Source organism: Ambystoma mexicanum, chromosome 1q, assembly GCF_040938575.1.
Source record: "Ambystoma mexicanum isolate Mex_15411 chromosome 1q, UKY_AmexF1_1, whole genome shotgun sequence".
NCBI lineage: Eukaryota > Metazoa > Chordata > Amphibia > Caudata > Ambystomatidae > Ambystoma > Ambystoma mexicanum.
Window position 1 is genome coordinate 387,669,223 of NC_090922.1, and position 23,579 is coordinate 387,692,801.

A 23,579-nucleotide genomic window follows, 5' to 3' on the forward strand; every position below is an offset into this window, starting at 1 on the left:
AGGAGCCCGCTCAACGAGGCTTTCCGCCAAGCGATCCGATGGTGGGGCACCCACGCGCATCTCGCGGCGGGGAAGGACTTTCAGACCCAGTACATCAGGAGACGGTGACGACAGACGCATCCCTGGAGGGATGGGGAGCGCACATCGGAGATCTGCACGCGAGAGGCCTTTGGCTCCCAGAGGAGAGGTCACTCCACATCAACATCCTGGAGCTCCGAGCAGTGTTCTGGGCCCTCAGGTCGTTTCTCCCGTCCTTCAAGGGCAAGGTGGTGAGGGTCTTCACCGACAACACCACCATGATGTTCTACATCCGGAAGCAGGGAGGCACCAGATCCCCAGCCCTGTCCAAGGAGGCTCAGGATCTGTGGCAGTGGGCCGTCGCCCGGGGGATGTTTCTGGTGCCCTTGCATCTAGCAGGAATAAAGAACGTCATCACCGACTCACTCAGCAGGGAGCTATGCTCGTGCCACGAGTGGGAGCTGCGTCAGGACCAGGTGGATCCGCTGTTTCGACGATGGGGCAAACCCCGGATCGACTTTTTCGCGACGGCGACAATCTCCAAGTGCCAGAGGTTCACCAGCAGGTTCCCGCAGCCGAGGAGCATGGGTGATGCTTTCACGTTCCCCTAGGACGGCCTGTTTCTATACTCGTTCCCTCCGTTGCTGCTCCGCCTCATCAACCAGCTCAAGAAGTCCAGGTGCAGAATGATCCTCGTCGCACCGGCGTGGCCGAGGCAGATCTGGTTCCTGGACCTTCTGGACTTGTCAACGTCCCCACCAGTCAAGCTGCCGGCGGACGCGGGTCTTCTCTCCAGAGAAGGGGGCGCCATTCTCCATCACAACCCACAGTCACTGAACTTGCAGGCCTGGCTCCTGCAGCACTAGAGTTTGTAGGGTACGATATCCCGGCTGGCTGCAGAGAGATTCTTGCAAAAGCCAGGGCGTCCTCAACTCTCAAGTGTTAGGGTCATAAGTGGAAGAGGTTCTCTGTCTGGTGCCGTGCACAGAAGATTAACCCTCTGCGGATTACGGCCCCTCAAGTACTGCCGTACCTACTGTCGCTGGCCAAAGCTGGACTGGCTCAAGCCTCCATCAAAATACATATGGCTGCCATCTCCCGTAATACCAGGACTACGGGACGGGCGTCCTTGTGGTCTCATCGCCTGGTGAAGGAATTTATGAAGGGACTATTCCGATCGTTACCGCCGGTGAAGGCTCCTGCCCCGGCGTGGGAGCTTAATGTGGTGCTGACCGGGCTCATGGGGGCCCCATTCGAGCCTATGCATTAGGCGCCCCTGAAGTTCCTGTCATGGAAGACAGCGTTCCTCGTGGCCATCACCTCCGCACGACGAGTGGGAGAGATCCAGGCCCTATCTTGCAAGCCTCAATACTTGACTTTTCATGACACGAGGGTGGTGCTGAGGACGCACCCCTCCTTCGTGCCCAAGGTGCCATCGGACTTCCACCTCAACAAGCCCTTGGTGTTACTAGTTTTCTTTCCGTCGCCTTCGACGCCGGCCGAGAGGACTTTGCACTCGCTGGATGTAGCTAGAGCGCTGAAGTTCTACGTGGACCGCACGAAGAGTTTTCGGAAGACGTCACAACTGTTTCTGAACTTTGGGTCTGTGAATCAAGGGAAGGCTCTCTCGAAGACTTCCATTTCCAGATGGCTCTCCGGCTGCATCATGCATTGTCACCGGTTGGCAAACCGACCGCTGCCCGGCCGTCTGAGAGCCCATTCGACCAGAGCAATCGCTGCTACTACAGCGTTCCTGTCTGGTGTGCCCCTGCTGGACATCTGCAGCGTTGTTACGTGGAGGTCTACGCACACCTTCACAAGATTCTACTGCGTCGATCGGGACTCCAGGGAGGAGTCCAGGGTCGGCCAAGCAGTGCTGCGCAACCTGTTCGCCTAAGGTGAGCCTGGTGAGGAGGTAAGAATTGCTTAATGTTGAGTTTTGGATGTAATGCTTAATGTTGAGCCTTTGCCACCTCCCGTGGTTGTGCATGTGTATTCTGCTATGTATTCTTTTATACATGAGCATGTGAATCCATGCCAGACCCCATGCTGGAGAAGGAACAAGTTACTTACCTGTAACTGTTGTTCTCCAGCATGGGTCTGGCATGGATTCACATGCGAACCCTCGCGCCTACCCCTCTGCGGCTCTTCACTTGGTCATACTGCCACTTTGCGTGCTACCAAATCTGAGGATGGCTGCCAGAGGCGGGGCTTAGGGAGAGGGCAGTCATTGGCTGGCGGCAGTATGACCCAGAGATCAGTGATTGGTTACTACTAAGAAAGACAGATCAGAAACAAAACTGATACTGATTTTTTCTTTACCGAGGATTCCCAGCATGACGACGGGGAATATTCATGAGCATGTGAATCCATGCCAGACCCATGCTAGAGAAACAACAGTTACAGGTGAGTAACTTGTTCCTTATGTGATACGTAACACCTTCATTTTTAGGAATGGAAATGCAGGACTGTCTTTTAAAAAAAAATAAGTAAGCACATACTGGTCTTCGCCAAGCAGGTTATAGTTAGCTCAATATAAGTATCAACCCAATTACTTCTAGTTTGCATTCATTTGAAAAAGAAATAGCTTTTCTTGCAAGCACTCCCTCACTGCATTTTGGCACCTTTAAGAGTGAAGGAGATGATTACTGCTGCACTCTCGCTCTATTAGCCCCTTTGAACGTACAGCGAAAGAGGGTGGAGAGCACGGAGGGCAAGAGGAATGCAGGGTGAGCTGTGCTTTCACTGAACATGGCAATTGAAATAGCTAGCTGTTCTACACAAGTGTCTGTTTAATTAGCCAACCTAAAAGATTTCATAACAAATTGCTATGCAACACTGCTTATTTTATGCTTTGCTTGTAGTGTGTCACCATTGTAAAAGCAGGCAGTTGAATTGTTTCTTGTACCATGGAGGTATGCAACATTGGGAAGATTCCTCTGCTGACACAGATTCATTTACAGACTGAAGAGTCAGTTGTGTCACAACAGCAGCCCATTACAATAATGCAACCATTACACCCTGGACGTGAGCTTCTGGTCGGTTGTAGAACATTAGGAGAACATTTTGTCTAAAAACATAAGCTTGATACCATCCTCCTTATTGGGTCGTTCGTAATCTATCATCACTAGAGTCTAAAGAAAGGGGGACTTACATATACGTGAATTACAGTAGGCACTCTTGCCCTGGTCACATTAGCCAAGTTGCAAGGCTCCCATAGTGCAACACTGTTAAAGTTTACACTTTCACCTCCCCTACTGTTCAGTAGACCTGTGTTTGCTTTGTAAACTATTTAGTGAATGCGGCTCTTGAACTTGCAACTAGCTGAGAATCAGAGTGAAAGGGCAACAGAGGTGTCAAAGATACCAACTGGTAGGCATGTCCGGGCTGCATGTGCAAAAGAGTAATGGCCTTCTTGGAAGAGGAACGTATGAAGGGAGATGAAATTAAACATGCAGGTAGTTGGGCATCTGGTGCAAGGGAAGGGAGACCAAGAGGTGCAGTATGTAAATGTCAATAGAAGAGCAGGTACCAAAGAACACAGGCATCGGGCATGCAGGAAGGTGGCATATAAAGGTAGTAGGCATGGAGCTACATTTATTATCAATGGATATATGGACACCACTTTGCAGATGGGCCACTGGGGTAGGGGACACACATACAAACCTATACACAGACACACCTACACACAAACCTTAGATCCTCTGACATGATTTTTCCTGTTTTCTTTTCAGTCTGTTACATACTACTTAGTTAAATGGTGTTCATTGCCCTATGAAGATAGTACATGGGAACTAAAAGAAGATGTTGACCAAAGTAAAATTGAAGAGTTTGAACAGCTGCAAGCATACAGGCCTGACCCAAAACACGTGGTAAGTTTCACTTTTAAACATCAAGTTCATGATTAAAGTAATGTCAGTATAATATTTCTACAGTGTTGAAACGGTGGCTGCATTAAATAAATATGTCCCTTTGCATACGGGAACACCTTTTGGATCCGGCTGCATGTGATATTAGGTATCTTTGAATATAATGTGAGCATTCCAACATTATGGCTTGCTATCTGGTTTACTGGTTCTGGCACCCAATTCCTTTGACTGTCTAATGGATCTGTATTCCACATTAGTTTGTGAATAATCCCATGGTCAATGTGGCTAAATCACATTCCCATGTATGTGAGGAAATGCATGTGAGTTGCACGCAATTTGTATTTCAGATGGGACAGACTATGCCATGCTGTTTTTATTTGTTGCTAATTTAGAGCAAAAGCCAGCGTTGCGTATGCAGCATACTAATGGGACCATCTTTAGCTTCTCGTATACGTGACTAATTGCCATACTGACATTAGTTACATAAAGGAAAGAGCCTTGACAATAGGTGCATATGGGATTGGGATGCTGGGATTTTTTTACCGAACAAACCTTATGTGCAAAGTCCTTTTTATTTGTTGAATTTTGGGTCTCCTCTGTATCACTACTTTGTATGCCCTGCATATAGGAGTTTTGAACCCTTAATACCATGTTTGACCGTCCAGAACAGGTCTATAGCGCCCAGGAACGTCTACTTGATTTTCAGCAAGGATCCCAGGACATGCTTACGTATGTAACTCGATTCAAACAATTGGCTAAGGAAGCGGATTGGTCTTCAGAAGAAAGTTTTACTCTTTTCCGAAGGGGACTAAATGAAGAGATAAAAGACGAATTAGCCAGAGTGGCTCGCCCAAGTTCATTCCAGGCCCTTATGGATCTTGCCATGCAGATAGACTTTCTTGTCCAAGAAAGGAAGGCAGGGAAGAAAAAGTCCAAGATGCCCTTCCAGAAGGTGTCCTTTGAGACCTCATCGAAACCTGACCCTACTCCAGTCTCTGTCAACGATCCAGAACCCATGCAAATAGGGGCTTTCCGTGGACCCATATCCCCGCAAGAGAGGATGAGAAGGATCCATACGGGGTTATGTATGTATTGTGCCTCGGATAAACACCTAGTTAGAGAGTGCCCTCTAGCCCCTCCACGGCGTTTGGGAAACACCAGCTCCCGATACTAGTTGGAGCAAGGCTTCGGGGGAGAGATGTTTGCTCCACATCTATTCCATCCTTGAACTCTCCTGGACAGAACAACCTAGTGATTCTATAGGCCTTCCTATCGCCATCCAAGAATGAGACCTACCCCATTTTTTGCCTTGGTGGATTATGGGGCTATGGGAATATTCATTGATCAAGATTGGGTCTTTAGCCACCACATTCCGTACGAAACACGAAGCATCATGCAACCTGTGGAGGTGATCGACGGAAGACCTCTCACTTCAGGACCTATAACCTTGCAGACCAAAGAGATCCAACTCTCGATAAACCATCACTGAGAGGTGATCAAATTTGACATCATTAAGTCAGCTCATTACCCCATGGTACTGGGCGTGCCCTGGTTACAGAAACACAAACCATATATCAACTGGGCAGCAGGATCCTTGTTTCTTGGTTCTGAGTTTTGCATGTCTCACTGTCTATTCCTGGATTCCTCCTTGACATCTTCAGAAAACACGCCAATAGACCAGCAAGGCCCACTCATGGTTTCTAATATCATACAGGTTCCTAAGGCCTATCAGGAATACGCTGATGTGTTTTCAACTGCTATAGTCCAGGCCCTTACCCCCTCACAGACCTGAAGATTGTGCTATAGATACAGAACCTTCAGCAGTGATTCCTTTTGGAAGGATGTTCATTCTATCCGAACCGGAAAAAAGGGCCCTTCGAGAATACTTGGATACTAACCTTGAAAATGGCACCATAAAACCATCTAAATCCCCAGCTGGAGCTTCGTTGTTTTTTGTTCCCAAGAAAGACACTAAAGAGCTTAGACCTTGTCTTGATTATCGTGGAATAAATCAATGCACCCTCAAGGACCGCTGCCCCTGGCCCTTAATCTCTGATATCCTGGATGCGGTGAGAGGAGCTGTAATCTTAACGAAATTGGATCTCAGGGGTGCCAACCATCTGATCCGTATTAGGGAAGGAGACGAATTTAAAACACCTTTTAGAACACACTTTGGTCACTTTGAATACTTGGTCATGCCCTTCTGACTTGCTAATGCCCCCGCGGTCTTCCAACGTTTTATGGATAGGGTGTTTTCTGACATGCTGTTCCTCTTCGTCATCGTTTACCTGGACGATATCTTGATTTACTCCAAGGACCTTCTAAAGCATGAAGAGCATGTAAAGGCAGTCTTGCAACGGCTACGTGAAAACAAACTCCTAGGTAAACCCGAAAAATGCCTTTTTCATGTCACTTCTGTTCATTACCTAGGATTTGTCCTTAGTCCAGAAGGAATTGGAATGGACCATTCAAAGGTAAAAGCCATACTATGTTGGCCGGTTCCCACTTCCGTGAAACAGATTCAATCCTTCCTGGGGCTTGCCAATTTCTACCGGAGGTTCATACCGTCCTTTTCTGAGATAGTTCAACAGATCATTGCTCTCTTGAAGAAAGATACTCCCTTTCTCTGGAGCTCAGCTCAAGACAAGGTATTCCAACGATTAAAAACAGAGTTTACTCAAGCCCCCATCCTAGCTCAACCCGATAATAATCGACCATTCCTAGTGGAGACGGATGCCTCTAACTACGCCCTAGGAGCAGTGCTAAAGCAGGAATTCGAGGACAAATTGGAGCACCCCATTGCTTACCTTTCACGAACCCTAACTCCCAGCGAGACTCATTCCGTCTTGGAAAGGAGCTGTTAGCTATCCGCCAAGCCTTCACAGAATGGCGGCATCTACTTCTTGGAGCTAAACATCCTGTCCAGGTCCGTACGGACCATCGAAATCTCCAAGTTCTACAATCTTTGGAGTGTAGGAACAGTCGTCAAGCCCGTTGGGCCGCCTTCTTTGCCCAGTACCAGTTCCACATCCATCATGTCCCTGGATCACAGAACATAATTGCTGACGCCTTATCTCGACGTCCTGATTACGAAACTTTTGAAGATCGGGCCTACCCAAAGATGTTTCCCCATACAATCTTTGTAGCCCAAGCAGTCAGTCTCCTGGAAGATATTCAAATGCAAACCCAGTCCTCTGAGATCTGGAAGGAATTCACGGGGAAAAATTGGTGTAGTCTTGGAACTAGAGACGGGTACCTGTTCAAGCACAATGCCCTGATCATTCCCACACAGAGACTGCAACTACGGATCATTAACCTCTGTCATGACACTCTTCACTCCGGGCACCGTGGCGGCACCAACACCCTCCGTCTAATACAAAGACAATTTTGGTGGCCTAAAATGAAAATTGACGTTCAACGGTACATTCAAGCCTGTGCAGTCTGCAATCAAAACAAGCATGATAACAAGAAACCGGCAGGTCTCCTATTTCAACCTATGTTACCTTCTAGGCCCTGGGAATTCATCGCTACAGACTTTATCGTGGAATTACCACCATCTAGGGGCTATACGACTATTATGGTCACCATTGATTTGATTTATTCACCCACATGGCCCATTTTACATCCTTATACAAGTTGCCATCTTCCTCAGAACTCGCTGGCATTTTCCTGGAGCATATATTTCGCCTTCATGGACTCCCTTCCAAGATCATATCAGACCGAGGACCTCAATACGTCTCACAATTCTGGAAACATCTATGTCGCACTCTAGGAATCCAACATGCCCTCTCATCAGGATACCACCCACAGACTAACGGAGGTACGGAACGTGTGAACCAGACCCTGGAACAATACCTTCATTGTTTCGCCACCAAGGTACAGGATGACTGATCGCTCCTTATACCCGTGGCTGAATTCGCATACAACAATTCTGGTCACTCGGCAGTCAAGGCCAGCCCTTTTTATTGCAGCCAAGGATTCCACCCGTCAGTTCTACCTTCCATTCTCCCACATCCCACACCAGTACCAACCGTCGATCCCTGGATTGAAACTCTCATCAACGTACACAAGGAAGCCAAAGAACATTTAGAAAAGGCCCGAACACACACTAAGCGTTATGCGGATACCAAAAGAAGACAAGGGCCTTCTTATGCCGTCAGTGATCCAAGTCTGGCTGTCCTCGAAACTACTGCTTCGACATTTACAACCAAACAAACTGGCCCCCCCCATAGTATGGCCCTTTCCCATAAAGGAAATCATTAACCCAGTCTAATTCCGGTTCAAGTTGCCAGACTCCTGGAAGAAGATTCATCCAGTTTTTCAAACTTCTTTATTAATACCTTACATCCGATCCTCCCAGAAATCCTGCAGACCCAACCCCGTGGTTGTGGATGACCAGCTAGAATATGAAGTTTCCAGAATATGCGACTCCAGGTATAAACGGGGTCAACTCCAATACCTGGTCGAGTGGAAAGGATATCCTCCTAGTGAAAGAACCTGGGAACCAATTTCTAATCTGAATACCCCTCGATTGCTCAGAAGGTATTATCTCATACACCCGGGCAAACCTCGTGGAACAAGTTTTCGGAGGAGGCATGCTGTCATGATCCACAGAACACGCCCCTTTTGGACTTCCTGGTCCCTATCACAACGGGGCTTGCACTCCTTGTTACTCCCAACATGGCCGTCTAACGTGGTACGCCTTCCAACAGCCTCCACGTCGGACATAGCGCATTCTACAAATAGACCACGGCCTTGCGCGTCTCAACGCTATCTCTGGTAGTGGCTAGACGTGGGCTCTGTAATTCGCTGAACTATTCTCCTGTTCCTGGTTCCCGGACCTTCTAAATCCCTTCTCCCTTCCTTCCTCTTCTCTCTACCTTGCTTCCCGGATTTCGTGTGCCGTCTTCGTGTACACCTTCCTCGTTTCCTGGACTTCCCAGAGCCTCCGAGTATCCCGGAACACTGAACGCACGCTGGAGCCAGAAGAGGCTCGCGCAGGCTTGTACAAAACCCGATCCGTGCGCAAGAAGACTCCTTCCAAGAAATCCTGCAAGGATCGATCTCAGGTGAGAAAGGGGGAAATCCGTGACAGTTTCGGGTGGCGTCAGGGGTTTCCGTCCAGGTGGACAATGTCTTGACCGACAGTGCTGGGAGGACAGTGGTGCTCTTTGGTACACTGGAGGGGAGGGGCATATGTGTGGTTAACTCCCAAGTGCCGATTGTGGATGACAGACTGGTTTCTCTTGGTACTGAGCCTGGCGGGCAGTATAGGGACGGGCTGTTCATATGGGGAGGGGATTTTTACTTTCTTATGAACCCGGATTTGGATAGTACAGGGAAGTCCGGTCAACTTAAACGACATGTGGCAACGCCACTGCGGAGGTTAATGGGAGACCAAGATCTGGTGGAATTGTGGCAAGATTGACATGGGCTGTAGAGGGGCTACTCCTTCTTCGGGTGTACATGGTTCTTAATCTCGTCTAGCCTATATCTTTGTGGGGGCAGAAGATTTTAATTCCTTTGACAACACGGAATACCTGGGAAAAGTAGTTTCAGATAACTCACCCATGGTGACGCAGCTGCAGGGATTGGGGCGGAGACCGCTGATGTGGTCATGTTGTTTACAAGCCACAGCCCTGGAAGATGTGGCATTTGGACAAACGCTACGTGGGGGATAGTGCAGTTTTGTTTAGATTAATGAGGGGTCGGTGGAGTCAGCGCGACCCTGTGGGAGGCTTTCAAGGCAGCAATCAGGGGGGTCTGTATATCCAAGATAACTGGGGTACGACAGACACTACATGAAACATTGCGGAAGATAGAGGGGGTGGTGTCAGAGCTGGAGAGGCATTTGGCGCAGGCGCCGCGAACAGGGGAGTAATTGGCAAAGGCATTCGCTTCTCGCTGCGAGACACAGGCTTCGCTATTGAGCTTTGATGGGAGCAGGTGGGATGTGCAGGTTCATGGGGAAGGGGACAAGGCTGGGCAGTTATTGGCATGGTTGATCTGCCGGGAACAACCCTAACAACCCACCACACAAATCTGACGGGATTCGGTGGGGATTTGACCAGCACCCAGGAGATGATTGAGACATTCAGGCTCTTCTATGAATCCCTGTACACAAGTGAGGGCATGTACTCCGAAGCAGAGGTGGAAGAACTGCTGGACTTGATTCAGCTGCCGGTTCTAGCTAGGAACCTTAGTGAAGGGTTGGAGGGCCCCATCGAGTTTTCGGACATATGCTGTGCGCTACAGTCTGTGAAGAAAAGCAGGTCTCCCGGTGACGGTTTTCTGGTACAGTTCTACTGCAAGTACAGAGACCTCCTGGCCCCTGCGCTGAAAAAAGTAGGCCTTCAAAATAGTGGTTCTCCCACCTTCGATGAGGGAGGCAGTAATAACAATCCTGTTAAGAACAGAAGGACCCCCTGGACTGCGCATTCTACCATCCTATTATGCTACTAAATTTTGACATGAAGGTTCTGGGCAAGATCCTGGTCACTAGACTATCTAGGGTGGCTCTGATATTGGTACACCCAGACCAGTGCAGATTCACAGGGGGGTGGGGGGAATACTACGATGAACTTGTGCCACCTGCATCATGTGATGGACCAGGTTAAAGATTCTAGGGGGGAAATGGCATTGGCATTCTTCGATACGATAAAGGCCTTTGACTCGCAGGAATTTGAATGGCTGTTTAAGTTGTATAGAACCTTTGGGCTTGGGGACAACATCTGCCGATTATTACGGCTCTTATACAATAGGCCGGTGGAGAGGGTGAAAACTAACAATTGGGTTTCACTGCAGTTTATGCTGGGCAGAGGGACGTGATGGGTGCCCGATCTTGCCAATCTTGTTCTCAATGACATGGTGCAGTTTCTCAGGAAGGAGATGAGTGAAGCAGGGATATTAGCAGGAGGGGTTAGGCATATTGTCTTGCTATATGCAGCAGACAACTTGTTTCTATTTGTAAGGAACCCACGTGACAACTTGCCAATGCTTCTGGAGATTTGTGTAGGCTGTTGGGATTCCGCATTAATAAAGACAAGTCTGTACTGTTTCCACTTGCGGGTCTCGACAGCCACAACCTTTCTGCCCTCCCAGGTTGGGGGATAAGATGGGAAGAGGAATCATTTTGATACCTGGGAATCCAATTTTTTCATGATATGGAGGAAACATTTGTGTATAACACAGGGATAATAGATTTGATTCAATTTTGGGAAAAGCTACCAATATCATAAATGGGGAGGGTGGCACTCTGTAAAATAATCCAGAGGGTGCTCTACTATTTCTCCAGTAACCCTTATGGCATTAAGATGTTTTTTTTCAAGATGTTAGATGAGAAGTTTGGGAAGTCTTGTGATATGCAGAGAGGAGGAGGGTCTCACTAGCAGTCTTGCGATGTCTGTGCCTGGAAGGGGTCTCAATTTGCCACACTATGAGCGCTACTTAATAGCAGCACAGTTGCAGATGCTACTGGTGTAGGCGGACACGAGGGGGGAATTGCTGACTGGGTTATTGGGAGACCTTCCAGCTCATCGGCAGGGAATAGATTTGCTGTGAGCACAGTGGGAGGAAAAGGGGCTATTAATGTAATTCAACTGTTGAGGGCACTCTGAAAGAAGCTTCTGGGGAAACCTCATGAGACGGTTTTATATGACGCCAGCCTGCCGTGCAGTGTGGACCCAAGGCGTCACTCACCACTGAGGAGGAAAGAGATCTCTGACCTGGGCGACAAGGGGTGTCATACGGTGGGAGACTTGTTTGAGTGCGTGAGACTAATGCCGTTTGAGTGGAGCGCTCTATATGAGGGTCCCAAAGGGGCATTTCTAACATACAGGACGGCGACTAGATGCCATATGGAAGTAAATTCCAGGGGAGCCAAGTACAAACCCACTTATGCAGGCATTACTCACACGGGATGGTGGCGGGGGCCAAGATCTCTCGAATTTATCGGGCATTGCAGAGTGAATGCCCCTCGACGGATCTGGTGGTTAGGAGTAAGTGTGAGAGGGTTATGAGGTGTCCAATCTCGGAAGGGGAATGGGCAAATATCTTGGAGCAAGTACGTAAGGTTTCATGGAATGCTAGTTTCCAGCTCTTCCAATGTACTATCCTACATAGGATTTATGTGACCCGTGGTCAAATTACATGCAATGAAAAACTACTTAAGTCAGGACTGCCCCCGATGTGGGACTGCCCCCAATGTGGGACTGGGCTGGCAGGTAATTGGCACATGCTATGGGGATACTCTGTTGTTGCACGCTATTGGCAGGCAGTGACCTCGAAAGTTAACAAACTGCTTGACTCAAGTTTCGAGTGTAGCCGAAAGGTGTATCGAAGTCCAGTAGGGTGCTTACTGGCATTTCGCCGCTAAAACAGCACACAAAGCTTCCTCTTGAGCATGGAGATTCAGCGCAGACTGCAAAAGTTCATTCCTGAGCGTAGTTCATCCAGCAGCAGTGGACCAGTCTCTCCAGCCCAACAGCAGACACTTGCAGGGCACTTACAGGTGGTGTATCTATGGGGCCTACCCCCGGGGGGCGGCAGCATAAAACATGAAACAGATTGGCCCAGTTCATGCTGATACTAGCAAAAAGGCGGAAGAAGCCCCAGGACACGTCTGTGGTGCATTGGAAGGAGGATATCCGCAGGTGGTTGATGGCAGAGTTGGATATTTTATAAAGAACCAGGGACCACGAGTTGGAGGAAGGGGTGATGTGGATTGGGCCCAGCTGCTAAATGAGTTACATTCCTCTGCACACTTGAAAACCTCCTGAGGGGGAAAAGTGGGTCGGGCAAAATATTCATAAGGGGGGGGTGGTGGCGGGGGGGGACAATTTGGTTAGGTGGGGGATTCCTGGAGGGTGGGTGGTGAGGTTGGTATGTTATCCGATGTACCCTGTTTTTAATCATATTCTGATACTAGTTGATGCACATACTGCATTTTATTCTTTATACAAACTGAAAACTCGAATAAACAAATGTTTTTTAAAAATTGAAGCACTAAAGCAAAGAAATTAGACATTTGTTACACATCGTCCAAATGGCCAAAAAAACAAATACTTATGATGTTTTACATATTTTGCAATTGCAAACACTAATCCAACAACTTTCCAACCCCTTTAAAATGTATAATTTAACAATGCACAGCATATAAATCATCACGTTCACTCCTACAACATTTTGAAATCATTCACAATTTCAGTACTGTATAATTTCACTCATTTCGAACACTACATATTAATATGGTGTTATATACTTTTCCAGGTAGTCCCATACACTACATTAAATTGCACCTATACAAATATCAGCAACTATTTCTTCAGAACAATCACTTGCAAGGCACATGTCCTACTCTAAATACACCAAGGCTTTCAGCTGGGTCAAAGTCACATCACAAATAAATGAAATTGCAGAGCTGCTTTTATTTGTGATTGACTTTGATACAGCCGAACGACTTGGTGTATTTAGAGTAAGAAATTTGACTTGAAAGTGATTGTTGTGCTTAAATAGCTGGTCTAATGTCTACAGCACAGTGACAAGCCAGCTCAAAATGGTGCTCCTTAACTGAACCTTGGAACCAGCAACATAGAAATAAGACAGAACTCCCAAATATTATAAAATGGACAATAAATCACTAACATTCATTGGTGATTGGAATGTACTGCTTCCCAAAATGTGTGCCATGAAATCATACTTTTATACTCCACCTATGCAAATCACAATACAGAATAAACACCTATAACAACCAATCACACACACACAGTATTTCCCTCTCAAACATAAACAGTCAGCACTAAGACATCAGCTTTCACTTCCCTCAGATCAACCCCAGAGTGAAGACATGAAGCCTCAAGGTAAACCTGTTTGGCTATTGATTTGATCGATGGATCTATTGGTTAATGATATATCGCAGATCTTTGCTTTCTTTTGAATGGTTATCTGAATTTTCCAAATTCTAAAATTAATTGCTTTGGCATGAGAAGAATGAATTGGGTCAGGTTTTGCCAAAATTACACTCTACGAGTGTCAAGAAACAAATGGATGTGACACACCAACATTGCGGTAGTAGTGATTTGGGGAACGGAAATGGGGTTTCTCTGTTTGATCATGAAATATGATTTGGTGAAACTTATGGAACCGCTCCCTCATATCACTTTGATTTGTTCTAATATAATACAGACAAAAATGGAAGTGCAGAAACGCATTATTTTCTGCTTTTCTCGCTAACCATGGGATGTCCTCGATTTCCAATACCAACATCCAGTTTTAAATATCTAACCTTTATAAACCTGAAGAGATGCATTTGACTGATGCCGGCAATGCACTACTCCTTGAAAACATTGTGAGCTTTGCTAGTCTTTTCAGTAGCAAATACAACAAATTAAGTCATTTTCAGGAATGCCAACCTAACATATGGAAGCTGTGTTTAAGTATGACATATTTTTTTAAACTCCCCAACATTCCCATGGCACATCTGCTATTCTTAAAATAAGTAGCATAATATTATTTTCTATTTCAGTATATCTCACCCTGCGCTTATTTGATGGCTCTTAAGAGCCCTTGTTTTCATTAATGACAATATCAAATAATTAGCTTTCTCTTATTCTGACAAACTCTCCAACTACAAATCGGAACCTTCCAGTCCTCCTGAGAAACTTCATACATCTGCAAGCATGTATGTGTTCTTGATTTAAATACCAGAGTAATTGTTTTTCCCAAAAGAATGAAAATCTGAGCAGCCAGTTACAAAATACATGACCACATTCACAGCAAATAGCTCTTTGCTCATTCACTACATCTGTAGTTAAATCAAAGTCAAAATTTAGATGCCAAAGACCACCATGGACTCCATCGCTATAATCCACCTCACTTCTGACAGATGTACTTGGAACTGACATTTCATCAGATTCTAAAACTTTCTGGATCACATTATGATGGAGTAACCCCTCTCAATAGCCAAATACCCATTCCTAGCTTGCTACCAATTACCAATAGCAAAATACCTGCAAAGGTAGAATAATTATTGTCATGTGCCCAATAAAACACAATTTTCAAAAATACAGTCATTTGGCCAATCATTTTACCTATTCAAATTTCAATGGATGAACATTAAACTTGTGTCTAACGTACTCCACACCCAAATGGTTAATTATCTTAATGCATATATTTTTGATTACTGTGGGATTGTTTATTGCCGCAAGATGCATGCGGAAATGCATTATGCCACAACATTATTTTCAGACACTTAAAATTATAATTTAAATCTAGGACAGTTCAATACAATCTGTGACAAATCCCTTCTTCCCAAGGGGGAGTCACCACTTTTGAGACTTGGGAGGTGAGCCCACTACACAAACCCCTTCCTAGGGGACAGGTCAAGCAGGATCTCACTGCGGGTGACCCTCTGTCCCACACAGGGGACAAGGGCTCCCCAGTGTACATGTCTACACCATCTCTTTTAGTACCAATGTCCTAAGTATGTTCAGCTTATATGGGGAGTAATGATAACATAGTGGGACCCTCTATCTGTGATTTGTAGAGCAACTTGATGTTTTTAACTCGCTTTAATCTGGGTCTCAATATGCTGTAATGTATCACCATGGAGGTGTATTGCCTCATGCATACTCTTAAGTCACGTCCCCTTTCCTCCATACTGCATGGGCGTCCCTCGCTAGGGACGGTAGACGGAACCTTTTTCTCCAGAAAAAAACATCTCCCCCTTTAAATCTAGAGGCACGGGAACGTGCCGATTTCACCAGCGCTCCTGGGTTTGGCTTCGGCCATGTAATACCACACACTCTTCCCTGGATACTTTCTTCTGTCTTTTTGTCTTCTTTTATTAATCAGGTACTCTGTCCTCTGGCGCCACGCTCCTCCCTGGCACATGTTGACTTCATCAGGTGTCCAGCCTGTATGGGGCTCTTCACTACATCCGTTCCTCACGCTCTTTGCCTCTGCTGCCTTGGCCCCGATCACGGATTGGAGGGTTGTACTACGTGCAACGCACTTATACAGTGTGCTCTGAAGAACAGACTAGCTAGTTGGAGGGAGCTCTTCAAGAAGTCGCCTCCAGAGGACTTGAATAACTTTGTCAGACATAAGTCAAGGCCCAAGGGAGGGCTTCTTTTTTCCAGCTCACCCCGCAAGGACGACTCCTTCCTAAAGACACGCAGAGCGGGAAGAACCTCTCAGGTTCCCGCACCAGCACGGGTACCAAAGCTAGTTCAGCTACCGCCCGTCAGGCCGAAGAGTCTGTAAATCCTTTCGGAGTCAGTGCTGAGGGACCTCAAGGTTCTTTTACCGGCTGTACACCTGAGGGGCTACGCCCTTGTACCGCCAACATGTCCGAGGGGGCGCCTGCATGCAGCACTACCAGTGACGCGCCTACCAGGCACCGGCCTGAGGTGCAGGGTAGGTCTCATGCCCCACCGCCAAGAGTCATGGAGGAGGCCAGGCCCAGTGAACCAAGCACCACGACTTCGGCAAGTGGTATGCAGCGCAACAAGATGGCCACAGCACCAGGCAAGATGGCTGCTCGTCCGATACCGCTCTGAGAAACGGAGCAGGTAGGAGAACAAGTTACAAGGTGGGACTGCTGCCAACCAGGTACGTGGCCTACAGCTTATCCATCAGCATTGCAGGGCAGGTTTACCCCGCAACCAGCTAGATAGCATACACACCAGCCCAGCAGCCGCCTGCTACCCCGTCAACATCATCTGCCACCCCACCAGCCTGTGAGGACTGGTTCTTTGAAAAGCTCCTCACTCTCATGAGATCTCCTCAGATGGGGACCATCCTCAGATATGCCTCTGCCTGCCTGCGCCTGTAGTCATTCCTCCTATGGCTCCAACGCTGCAGGCCCCAGTGCTGAACACGCCGGCTCCTTCGATTCCGGCTCCCCAGCCTCCCATAGTTGAGGCAGTTCCACACCAGCCTCCGCTGCAGCCTAATGCTCTGGTTTCCACACCGCACACCAGGCCACCCATTCACCTACCGATTGGTCCAGCTCATCTTCCGGCGCAGCAGGGGGGCAGGGTCATCCACCCCGCCGCTCAGAAATTAGCCCTTGCAGCGTGCTTCAGGAGCAGGTCACGCTGAAACACCTGAGCCTATCACAGGCTAACCTAGAGATCATTGAGGGCGATAGGAGCAAGGCTACTAGGAGCCAGTACAAGAGTAAATGGACTAGGTTCTGTCACTGGGCGGACCCTAAAGAGATCAACCCCCTTACGTGCACGTTGGATGATGGGCTCTCCTTCTCGGCACACCTTGCTCACTCAGGCGTGCAGGTGGACACATGCTGCACATATTTGGGATCCATAGGGGCTTACAGAAATTCGGAGGAGGACGTCTTCTCCTCTTCCAACCCGGTGGTCAAGCGACATTTAGCAGACCTCTCCAGGCTCTACCCGCCCATCAAAAAACCACACCCCGTGTGGGACCTCATTGTAGTGTTGGGTGCCTTGGCGGACAAGCCGTTCGAGCCAATGGCGTCCGCGGACATCAGGTTGGTCACCATTAAGACAGCTCTGTTGGTGGGCCTCACCTCTGCTCGCAGACGAGATCCAGGCTCTGATGGCTTCAAAATCCTACACTACTTTTCACACGGATTAGGAGATAGTCTTACCTACATTCTTTGCTGACCCTAAGGACAAGTCTCAGAGGGTCTTGAACTGTCTGGATGTCAGACGTGCTCTGAAATTCTATCTGGACAGGACCAAGGGCTTCCGCAAGTCGGTCGACCTGTTTGTCACCCTTGAGGGCTCAAGGCCTGGTTATCAGGCATCCAAGGCCTCTATAGCAAGGTTGATGGTTTCGGCCATTAAGGAGGCCTACGAGGGGCAGCACAAGCCACTTCCAGCTAACATGCACACCCACGAGTCAAGGCCACGGCCATTGCTTTCCAATGGCAGGTCATCCCTAGGGCGGCCACCCCTTTGGCTTTCTGTAAGTACTACTGTTTGGACACCGGCTCCAAGTCGGACACGGCTTTCGGACATGTGGTTTTAAGGAATCTGTTTCCTTTAGGAGGGTCTCCTCTCCACCATGGGGCTACATTCAGTTCTAATCGCCCATGCAGTATGGAGGAAAGGGGACGGGACGGAAGAGTAATTAATAGTTGCTCACCGTAGTGTCTAACATACTCTTGGTCCATAGTCCCTTTTCCTCCATATGTCCCACCATCCTCCCCCCTAATAATACTGGTGTCATTAGGCAATGTTAAATATTGTCGACACGTCAGTGGGGACTGGGAGTGGGGAGCGCATGCTCCCAGGGCCGTGCGCCTCTAAATTTAAAGGGGAAGACGTTTTTTTCTGGTGAAAAAGGTTCCGTCTCCCGTCCCTAGTGAGGGACGCCTATGCAGTATGTAGGAAAGGGGACTATGGACTAAGAGTACGTTAGTCACTACAGTGAGTAACTATTAATTTCTACCACACAATGTTTAGAATCATTTTTGCAGCAAATTGTAAGGTGGAGATCGCACTTAGGAGTTCACAGCCACTGCTTTTTCCTACGTTGAATGGTTCAGCGTCCACACTTTCAGCAAACAAATCAGGCGTGGCAGTAAATAACCCAAAGGCAATTGGTTAAATGCTGTTTGCTCATTTGCAAGGGCCTCGGTCATACCTGTGCCCATTTTGATTGCTGCCAGTGGGGGGGATGAGCTATTTCTGCCAGAAAAGGAATAACAAAGATGAAGTATTTTCCCATTAGATAGTACTATGATTTTATCCCCACTGCAGGAATTTAGTAGATCATTACTAGTCCGTTCCTTAACAGGTTTGACTGTTGAGACAGCTTTATTTCTCAAATTGTATGATACCATTTTACTTCTGTTTCTCACCACCATTGTTAGTTTGCGCCGTGCACTGACGGACAGCAGTTCAATAAAATGCACTAGCCCTGGAGCTCACTGCACTCGGTACCCGTTCCCTGTCAAACTGCAGACTGTGCTATACTTCACAAACACACTTCAAATGCATGGGCTATCACGCTGGCTTAGGTTTTTTAACCTTCCAGGTGCAGTCCTGCTATTTGAGCGCAGCACAAGTCTGGGAGAGCCAGAGGTGAAATTCCTGTTGCCGAATGTCCTGCACTTCACAAATGCACTTAGAAAAATATGTTCCTGAAGTTTCCTACAAAATCCAAAAGAAAATAATGTTCCTCTTTACCTGCTAAGCTTCAGCTTTCTTGTACAGTTCAAACAAATCAGCAGTTCATTTTATGTAACAAGAGCACAAAGAATAAACTCCTGCGTTCCTCCACAACGAGCTGCTCAATTCGGATAAGTTGGCACTCAACTGACAAACCCGATCTTGAAACATTCACCTTTTCTTTCCCTGTTATTTGTCCTGTCTTCCAGGGTGATTAGATATCAGCTGGGTTATATTTGTGGGTGGCCTGACTGGGGCCAAGTGACTCCATTTCATGTAACTGCTTACAGTTAACCCTCTGTGTGGATGCAGGTTTTAACCCGGACTGGGCTCAGACCTCTCGGGCCAAAGTCTCTGTCTTGAGGAATGTCTTTCACCTACAACCCCTGTGGTGGTTTCTTTCAATTTTTAGGTCACCCCTCCTACGATATAGGCTTTGGGTTCAGCCACTTGAACTGATTTACTAATTCTTTGTTTTTTAGTAGCTCCCTCCAGGGTCTGATCTTGAGGAAAGTGTCTTTTATAGACAACCCTCCTGGCTGTTTCTGCTTTTTTCAAGTTTTACATCACCCCTCCTGGGATATAGACTTTTGGTTCAGCACCTCGGAGAGGTTTACTCATTGGTTTCTAGTAGTCCCCTCTTGAGGAATGTATCTTATAACCCTCTTGGTTGTTTTTGCTTCTTTCAGGTTTTCGTATGCCCATCCTTGGGTATATGCTTGGAGTTCAGCCCTTCAGGACGGTTTGCTTACTCTTTGATTTCTAGTAGCCCCATTCTGGGTCTTAAATCCCCCCCTCCTCCCTTGTGTCTTTCTTTCAGTTTCAGTATGTTTTTAGGCCCACCAGGCCTCTTTGTATTTGTTCCACTTGCTTAGCGTTTGGCTCTCTTTTGGCGCCTTCTGGTTGGAGACTGTCCTTTTCGGTTCGCCAAATTCCTCCTTCACTCGGGTGCGCAGTCCAGCCCCGTTGGTCTGCTGCTTCAGTCGTGTCATAGTCCCTCTCTCTCTCTCTCCCTCTCTCTCCCTCTCTTTCTCTCTCTCTCTCTCTGTCTCTCTCTGTCTCTCTAGCATTTTATAGGGCCCACTTCTTTAGCAATGTGATCAACTTGCATGTATGCAACAACCCTGTTGGACATGTGGCTTAATTGAGATGGTACAGATTTGTTCACATGGGAGTCTTTATCACCTAAGAGCTTGAGGGGGAAATCGCCTCCAGTGACATCCAGCTTGCCCAAATCCCCTAGTGATTGTTTTACATGACATGCTCGCCTCCATAGTCTGAAAGGGTGTGGCTCCCCCTTGCGGAGAAGGGACAAATTCCCTGGATTAGTCACAAATCTTCACTAAGCCATTAACTGTGGTGGCCGCATGTCTCCAAAGGGAATGGATTCCTATCTTTCCCTAAAAGAACTGGCTCATTCGCATGCTCCCCAGACCATGCCCTATACCTTTCATCTTTTGCACAGCTTGGACCTTTGCCTGAAATTCAAGATGTTCCGTGTCACGCTATCACATTCTCTTATTCAAAGTTCTGCACACCTTTGGTTAGGCCCTTTACTCCTGAGCAACGGGTAGCACATTGCTTGCAGTTGGTACAAGTATTCCAAACCCAGAGTCGGATCGCAGCCTGGGCCTTTGAGTCTTCTGGGTCTTACTACATACTGCATCTTTGCAGTGCCTGAGGTATGGTTGCGCCTGAGGTTGCTCCAATGGCTGTTTGGCTGTCAGGGTTCTCAGTTTCAGGATATCGAACCGCATAGGATCACCTTTGGGTGTGCCCTGTGGCACGATCTACCAAATGAAGAGCCTTTTTGACATCCTTGGCCTCGCTCGATACACAGTTGCCACAAATGACACCCTGAATGGTTGGGTCACTCATTCAACAATGTGACTGGTTCTTGGGGGAGGAGGGCATCTGTTGATTACTGTGGTGCCATAACAAAGCTAATGAACACATGAATCTGCTGGAACTGCAAGCCATCAGTCTATCCATGATTGCCTTCCTCCCTCCGTCCCTCCCCTTCCATCCGTGCATGCCAAGTGAAACCTGATTTTGAAAACAAGCGAGTTGGTTTAGTCGCCTCTGTGAAGTAAACCAAAGCGACTGGTCTGGAGAGTGACTTCTGTCAGCTGCGTGTCTTCCTGAAACAGTGCTGTAGTTGTAGATTCCTTAAGCAGGCAGAAATCAATATCATGAGTTCAAGCTCTTCAAACAAGTTATGGACAAGGTCTTTGCCCTTTGGGGAACCCTCAGGTTTACCACATTTCTGGCATTGCCACCAATAAGTGAACATTCTCATGCTCCATGGTTGTACAGTGGAAACTCTCACTTTTCTACAAGTTACTATATCTTCCTGTCATTCTGCAGGTTCTCAGGAGACTACAGAAGTTCTGGTCCACTATCATCTTCACTGTCTGGACCTGGAAGACCTGCACCCTAAACACCTGGACATGTCCATTTGTTATGTTGGGTGCCTGCCAGCAAGTATGGCTCTGCACTCCCATTTGGAGGGCTGGGTCCTCCACTAAAGCCTCACATTTCTTGGTTGCTGAGACGTTGTGGTGTAAGGAGTGGAATGTGTTTGACTATGTCTTAGATGTGCTCCTTTCTGCTAGAAAGCCTGCCACTAAGTCCACCTGTGCCTGCAAGCGGTCTTGTAGGAGGGACCCGAGCAGAGCTGGTTCTTTTACTTCCACATTGTTCTTCCTATTTTACGGGGGCTATCTAACCAGTCTCCATCAAGCCAGTTTATTGTTGCTGGATGGGATTTGAAACTTGTTTGACTGTTTCTCATGGCAGCCCCGTTTTACCCCTTTTATTCCTATTCTTTGAGGTTGTTCATCCCATCCTTCAGATGATTTTTCTGTTCACCCTTATTTCTAGTTGTGTGAGGCCTCTAGACTGTCTGTAAAACCTCCATATCAGGTTTTGGGTAATAAGGAAATAACTCTAAGGGTAGACCAGCATTCCTTCCCAAAGTAGTTTTCGAATTTCAATCTATCACAGAAGATTAATCTTTCTGTTTTGTACCCTCCACCTCATTTATCTAATGTGAAGCAGTGGTTTCACTGGCTGGGCCTCAAGAGGGCTCTCATCTACTTTCTCTTGGCCAAGTCACACCATGAACAAGCATTGACAGTGTCAACAGTTTTTGCTTTAGTGTAGGCATTGGATATGTATTTGCCAGGCACCGATGTAATGCTATGAACTGGCCATTAATGGTTTCATCTGCAAAATGGTGGGAGTACCTGGGCAAATAGCAAGTGCCTGGCAAATGCCTAAAATCTATACACAACCCCAAAACAGTTGGCTTTGCCAGTGCTTGTTTTTAGCAGAACATCAGTGAAGGACATGTGTATTACTGTTAAATCAATTGGCTGAAGGCAAACTTGATGAAGGCATTTTTATTACATCAGTAGCACATTTACAACTTTAAATATGGTATTAACTCTCGGAAAACCGTATTGATACAGCACTGGCAGGCACTTGGAGCACAGATTCTAATGTTACTGCTGGATGAAGTGCGCTCAGAGATCCCAGGAGGATGTGTTTTGAGAGGGGCAGGAAATGGTGGCAATGTCGATGGGGATTAGCATGGCCATGGGCAGTCAATGAGTAGATAACCAATATCACCTACAAGCTTTGTATCCCTCTTTATATTCCATCTCCTTCCTAGCTACACTGCAATGCAATAGTTTAAATGTATATGTGGTGCCTTAGGGCCACCTAATAGCTAAAACGAAATATTACCAGCAGCTGATTGGTTATTCTGGATCTCATGAGGGCATGGCTGTTGCAACTCGCACCATATCCACGCTGATTGTCCTTTGTTACGATCGGCCCTGGAGAGAATTACCTGAGGGTCTCTAGGTCAATTCTACCAGAGGCCTGGCAGAGGGGTGTACATGTTTTGGACATCTGTCAGGTAGCTCTGTGGGCTCCGTTGCATACATTTGCCAACCAATACTTTGTGGATTTGTTATCTGGTGAGGACGCCTGCTTTTGTTAAGCAGTGCTCCAGAGTTTCCTGTTGCAGGCGGTGGTTCTTTTCCTCTGATGTCCAAGTTCTTTCCTGCTTTGGGAGTCTATCTAAGATGCAGAATCTCTGTAAAGAAGAAATCCATTTGAAAAGCATATTAATTACTGCTCTGTATTCTTTCTGATGTAATAGCCCTTTTGCCCAAAGATTCATCATCTCCCTCCCAGTCCCAGTCCTTCCCTCTTTACAGATAGCTTCTTCACCTCCGGCTGTTATGAGAGGTCTCAGCCACTTGAGCGATAGGGAAAAATATAGAACCGAAGTTATAGGGCAATGCTGACTCTATATAAATGTTCCCTCATATCACATTTCGCATCATCTTTGTTCAGTGGCTCACATTAGAGCAGATACAGAGCACACTGCTCCTCCTGGTGGCAGTATTAATTTCTGTATATGGATGGTGTTGGAGAAGACCTATGTACGATGAGGAAGGAATAATCCATTACAAAGAACACTACCAAGAGGTTAATAATTGGTTATTCATAGTCTGATTTG

At 47.1% G+C, this 23,579-nt stretch overlaps 1 protein-coding gene across 8 annotated transcripts in view; it reads left to right on the forward strand.

The window, feature by feature from the left end:
• Window positions 1–23,579, forward strand: part of CHD9 (chromodomain helicase DNA binding protein 9) — a 3,201,601-nt gene that overhangs the window by 884,244 nt on the left and 2,293,778 nt on the right. For all 8 annotated transcript variants that reach the window (XM_069639531.1, XM_069639523.1, XM_069639522.1 and 5 more), the window contains one exon: window positions 3,753–3,890. In XM_069639531.1, the coding sequence (XP_069495632.1) occupies window positions 3,753–3,890 (138 nt within the window). The remainder of the gene's footprint in view (window positions 1–3,752; window positions 3,891–23,579) is intronic.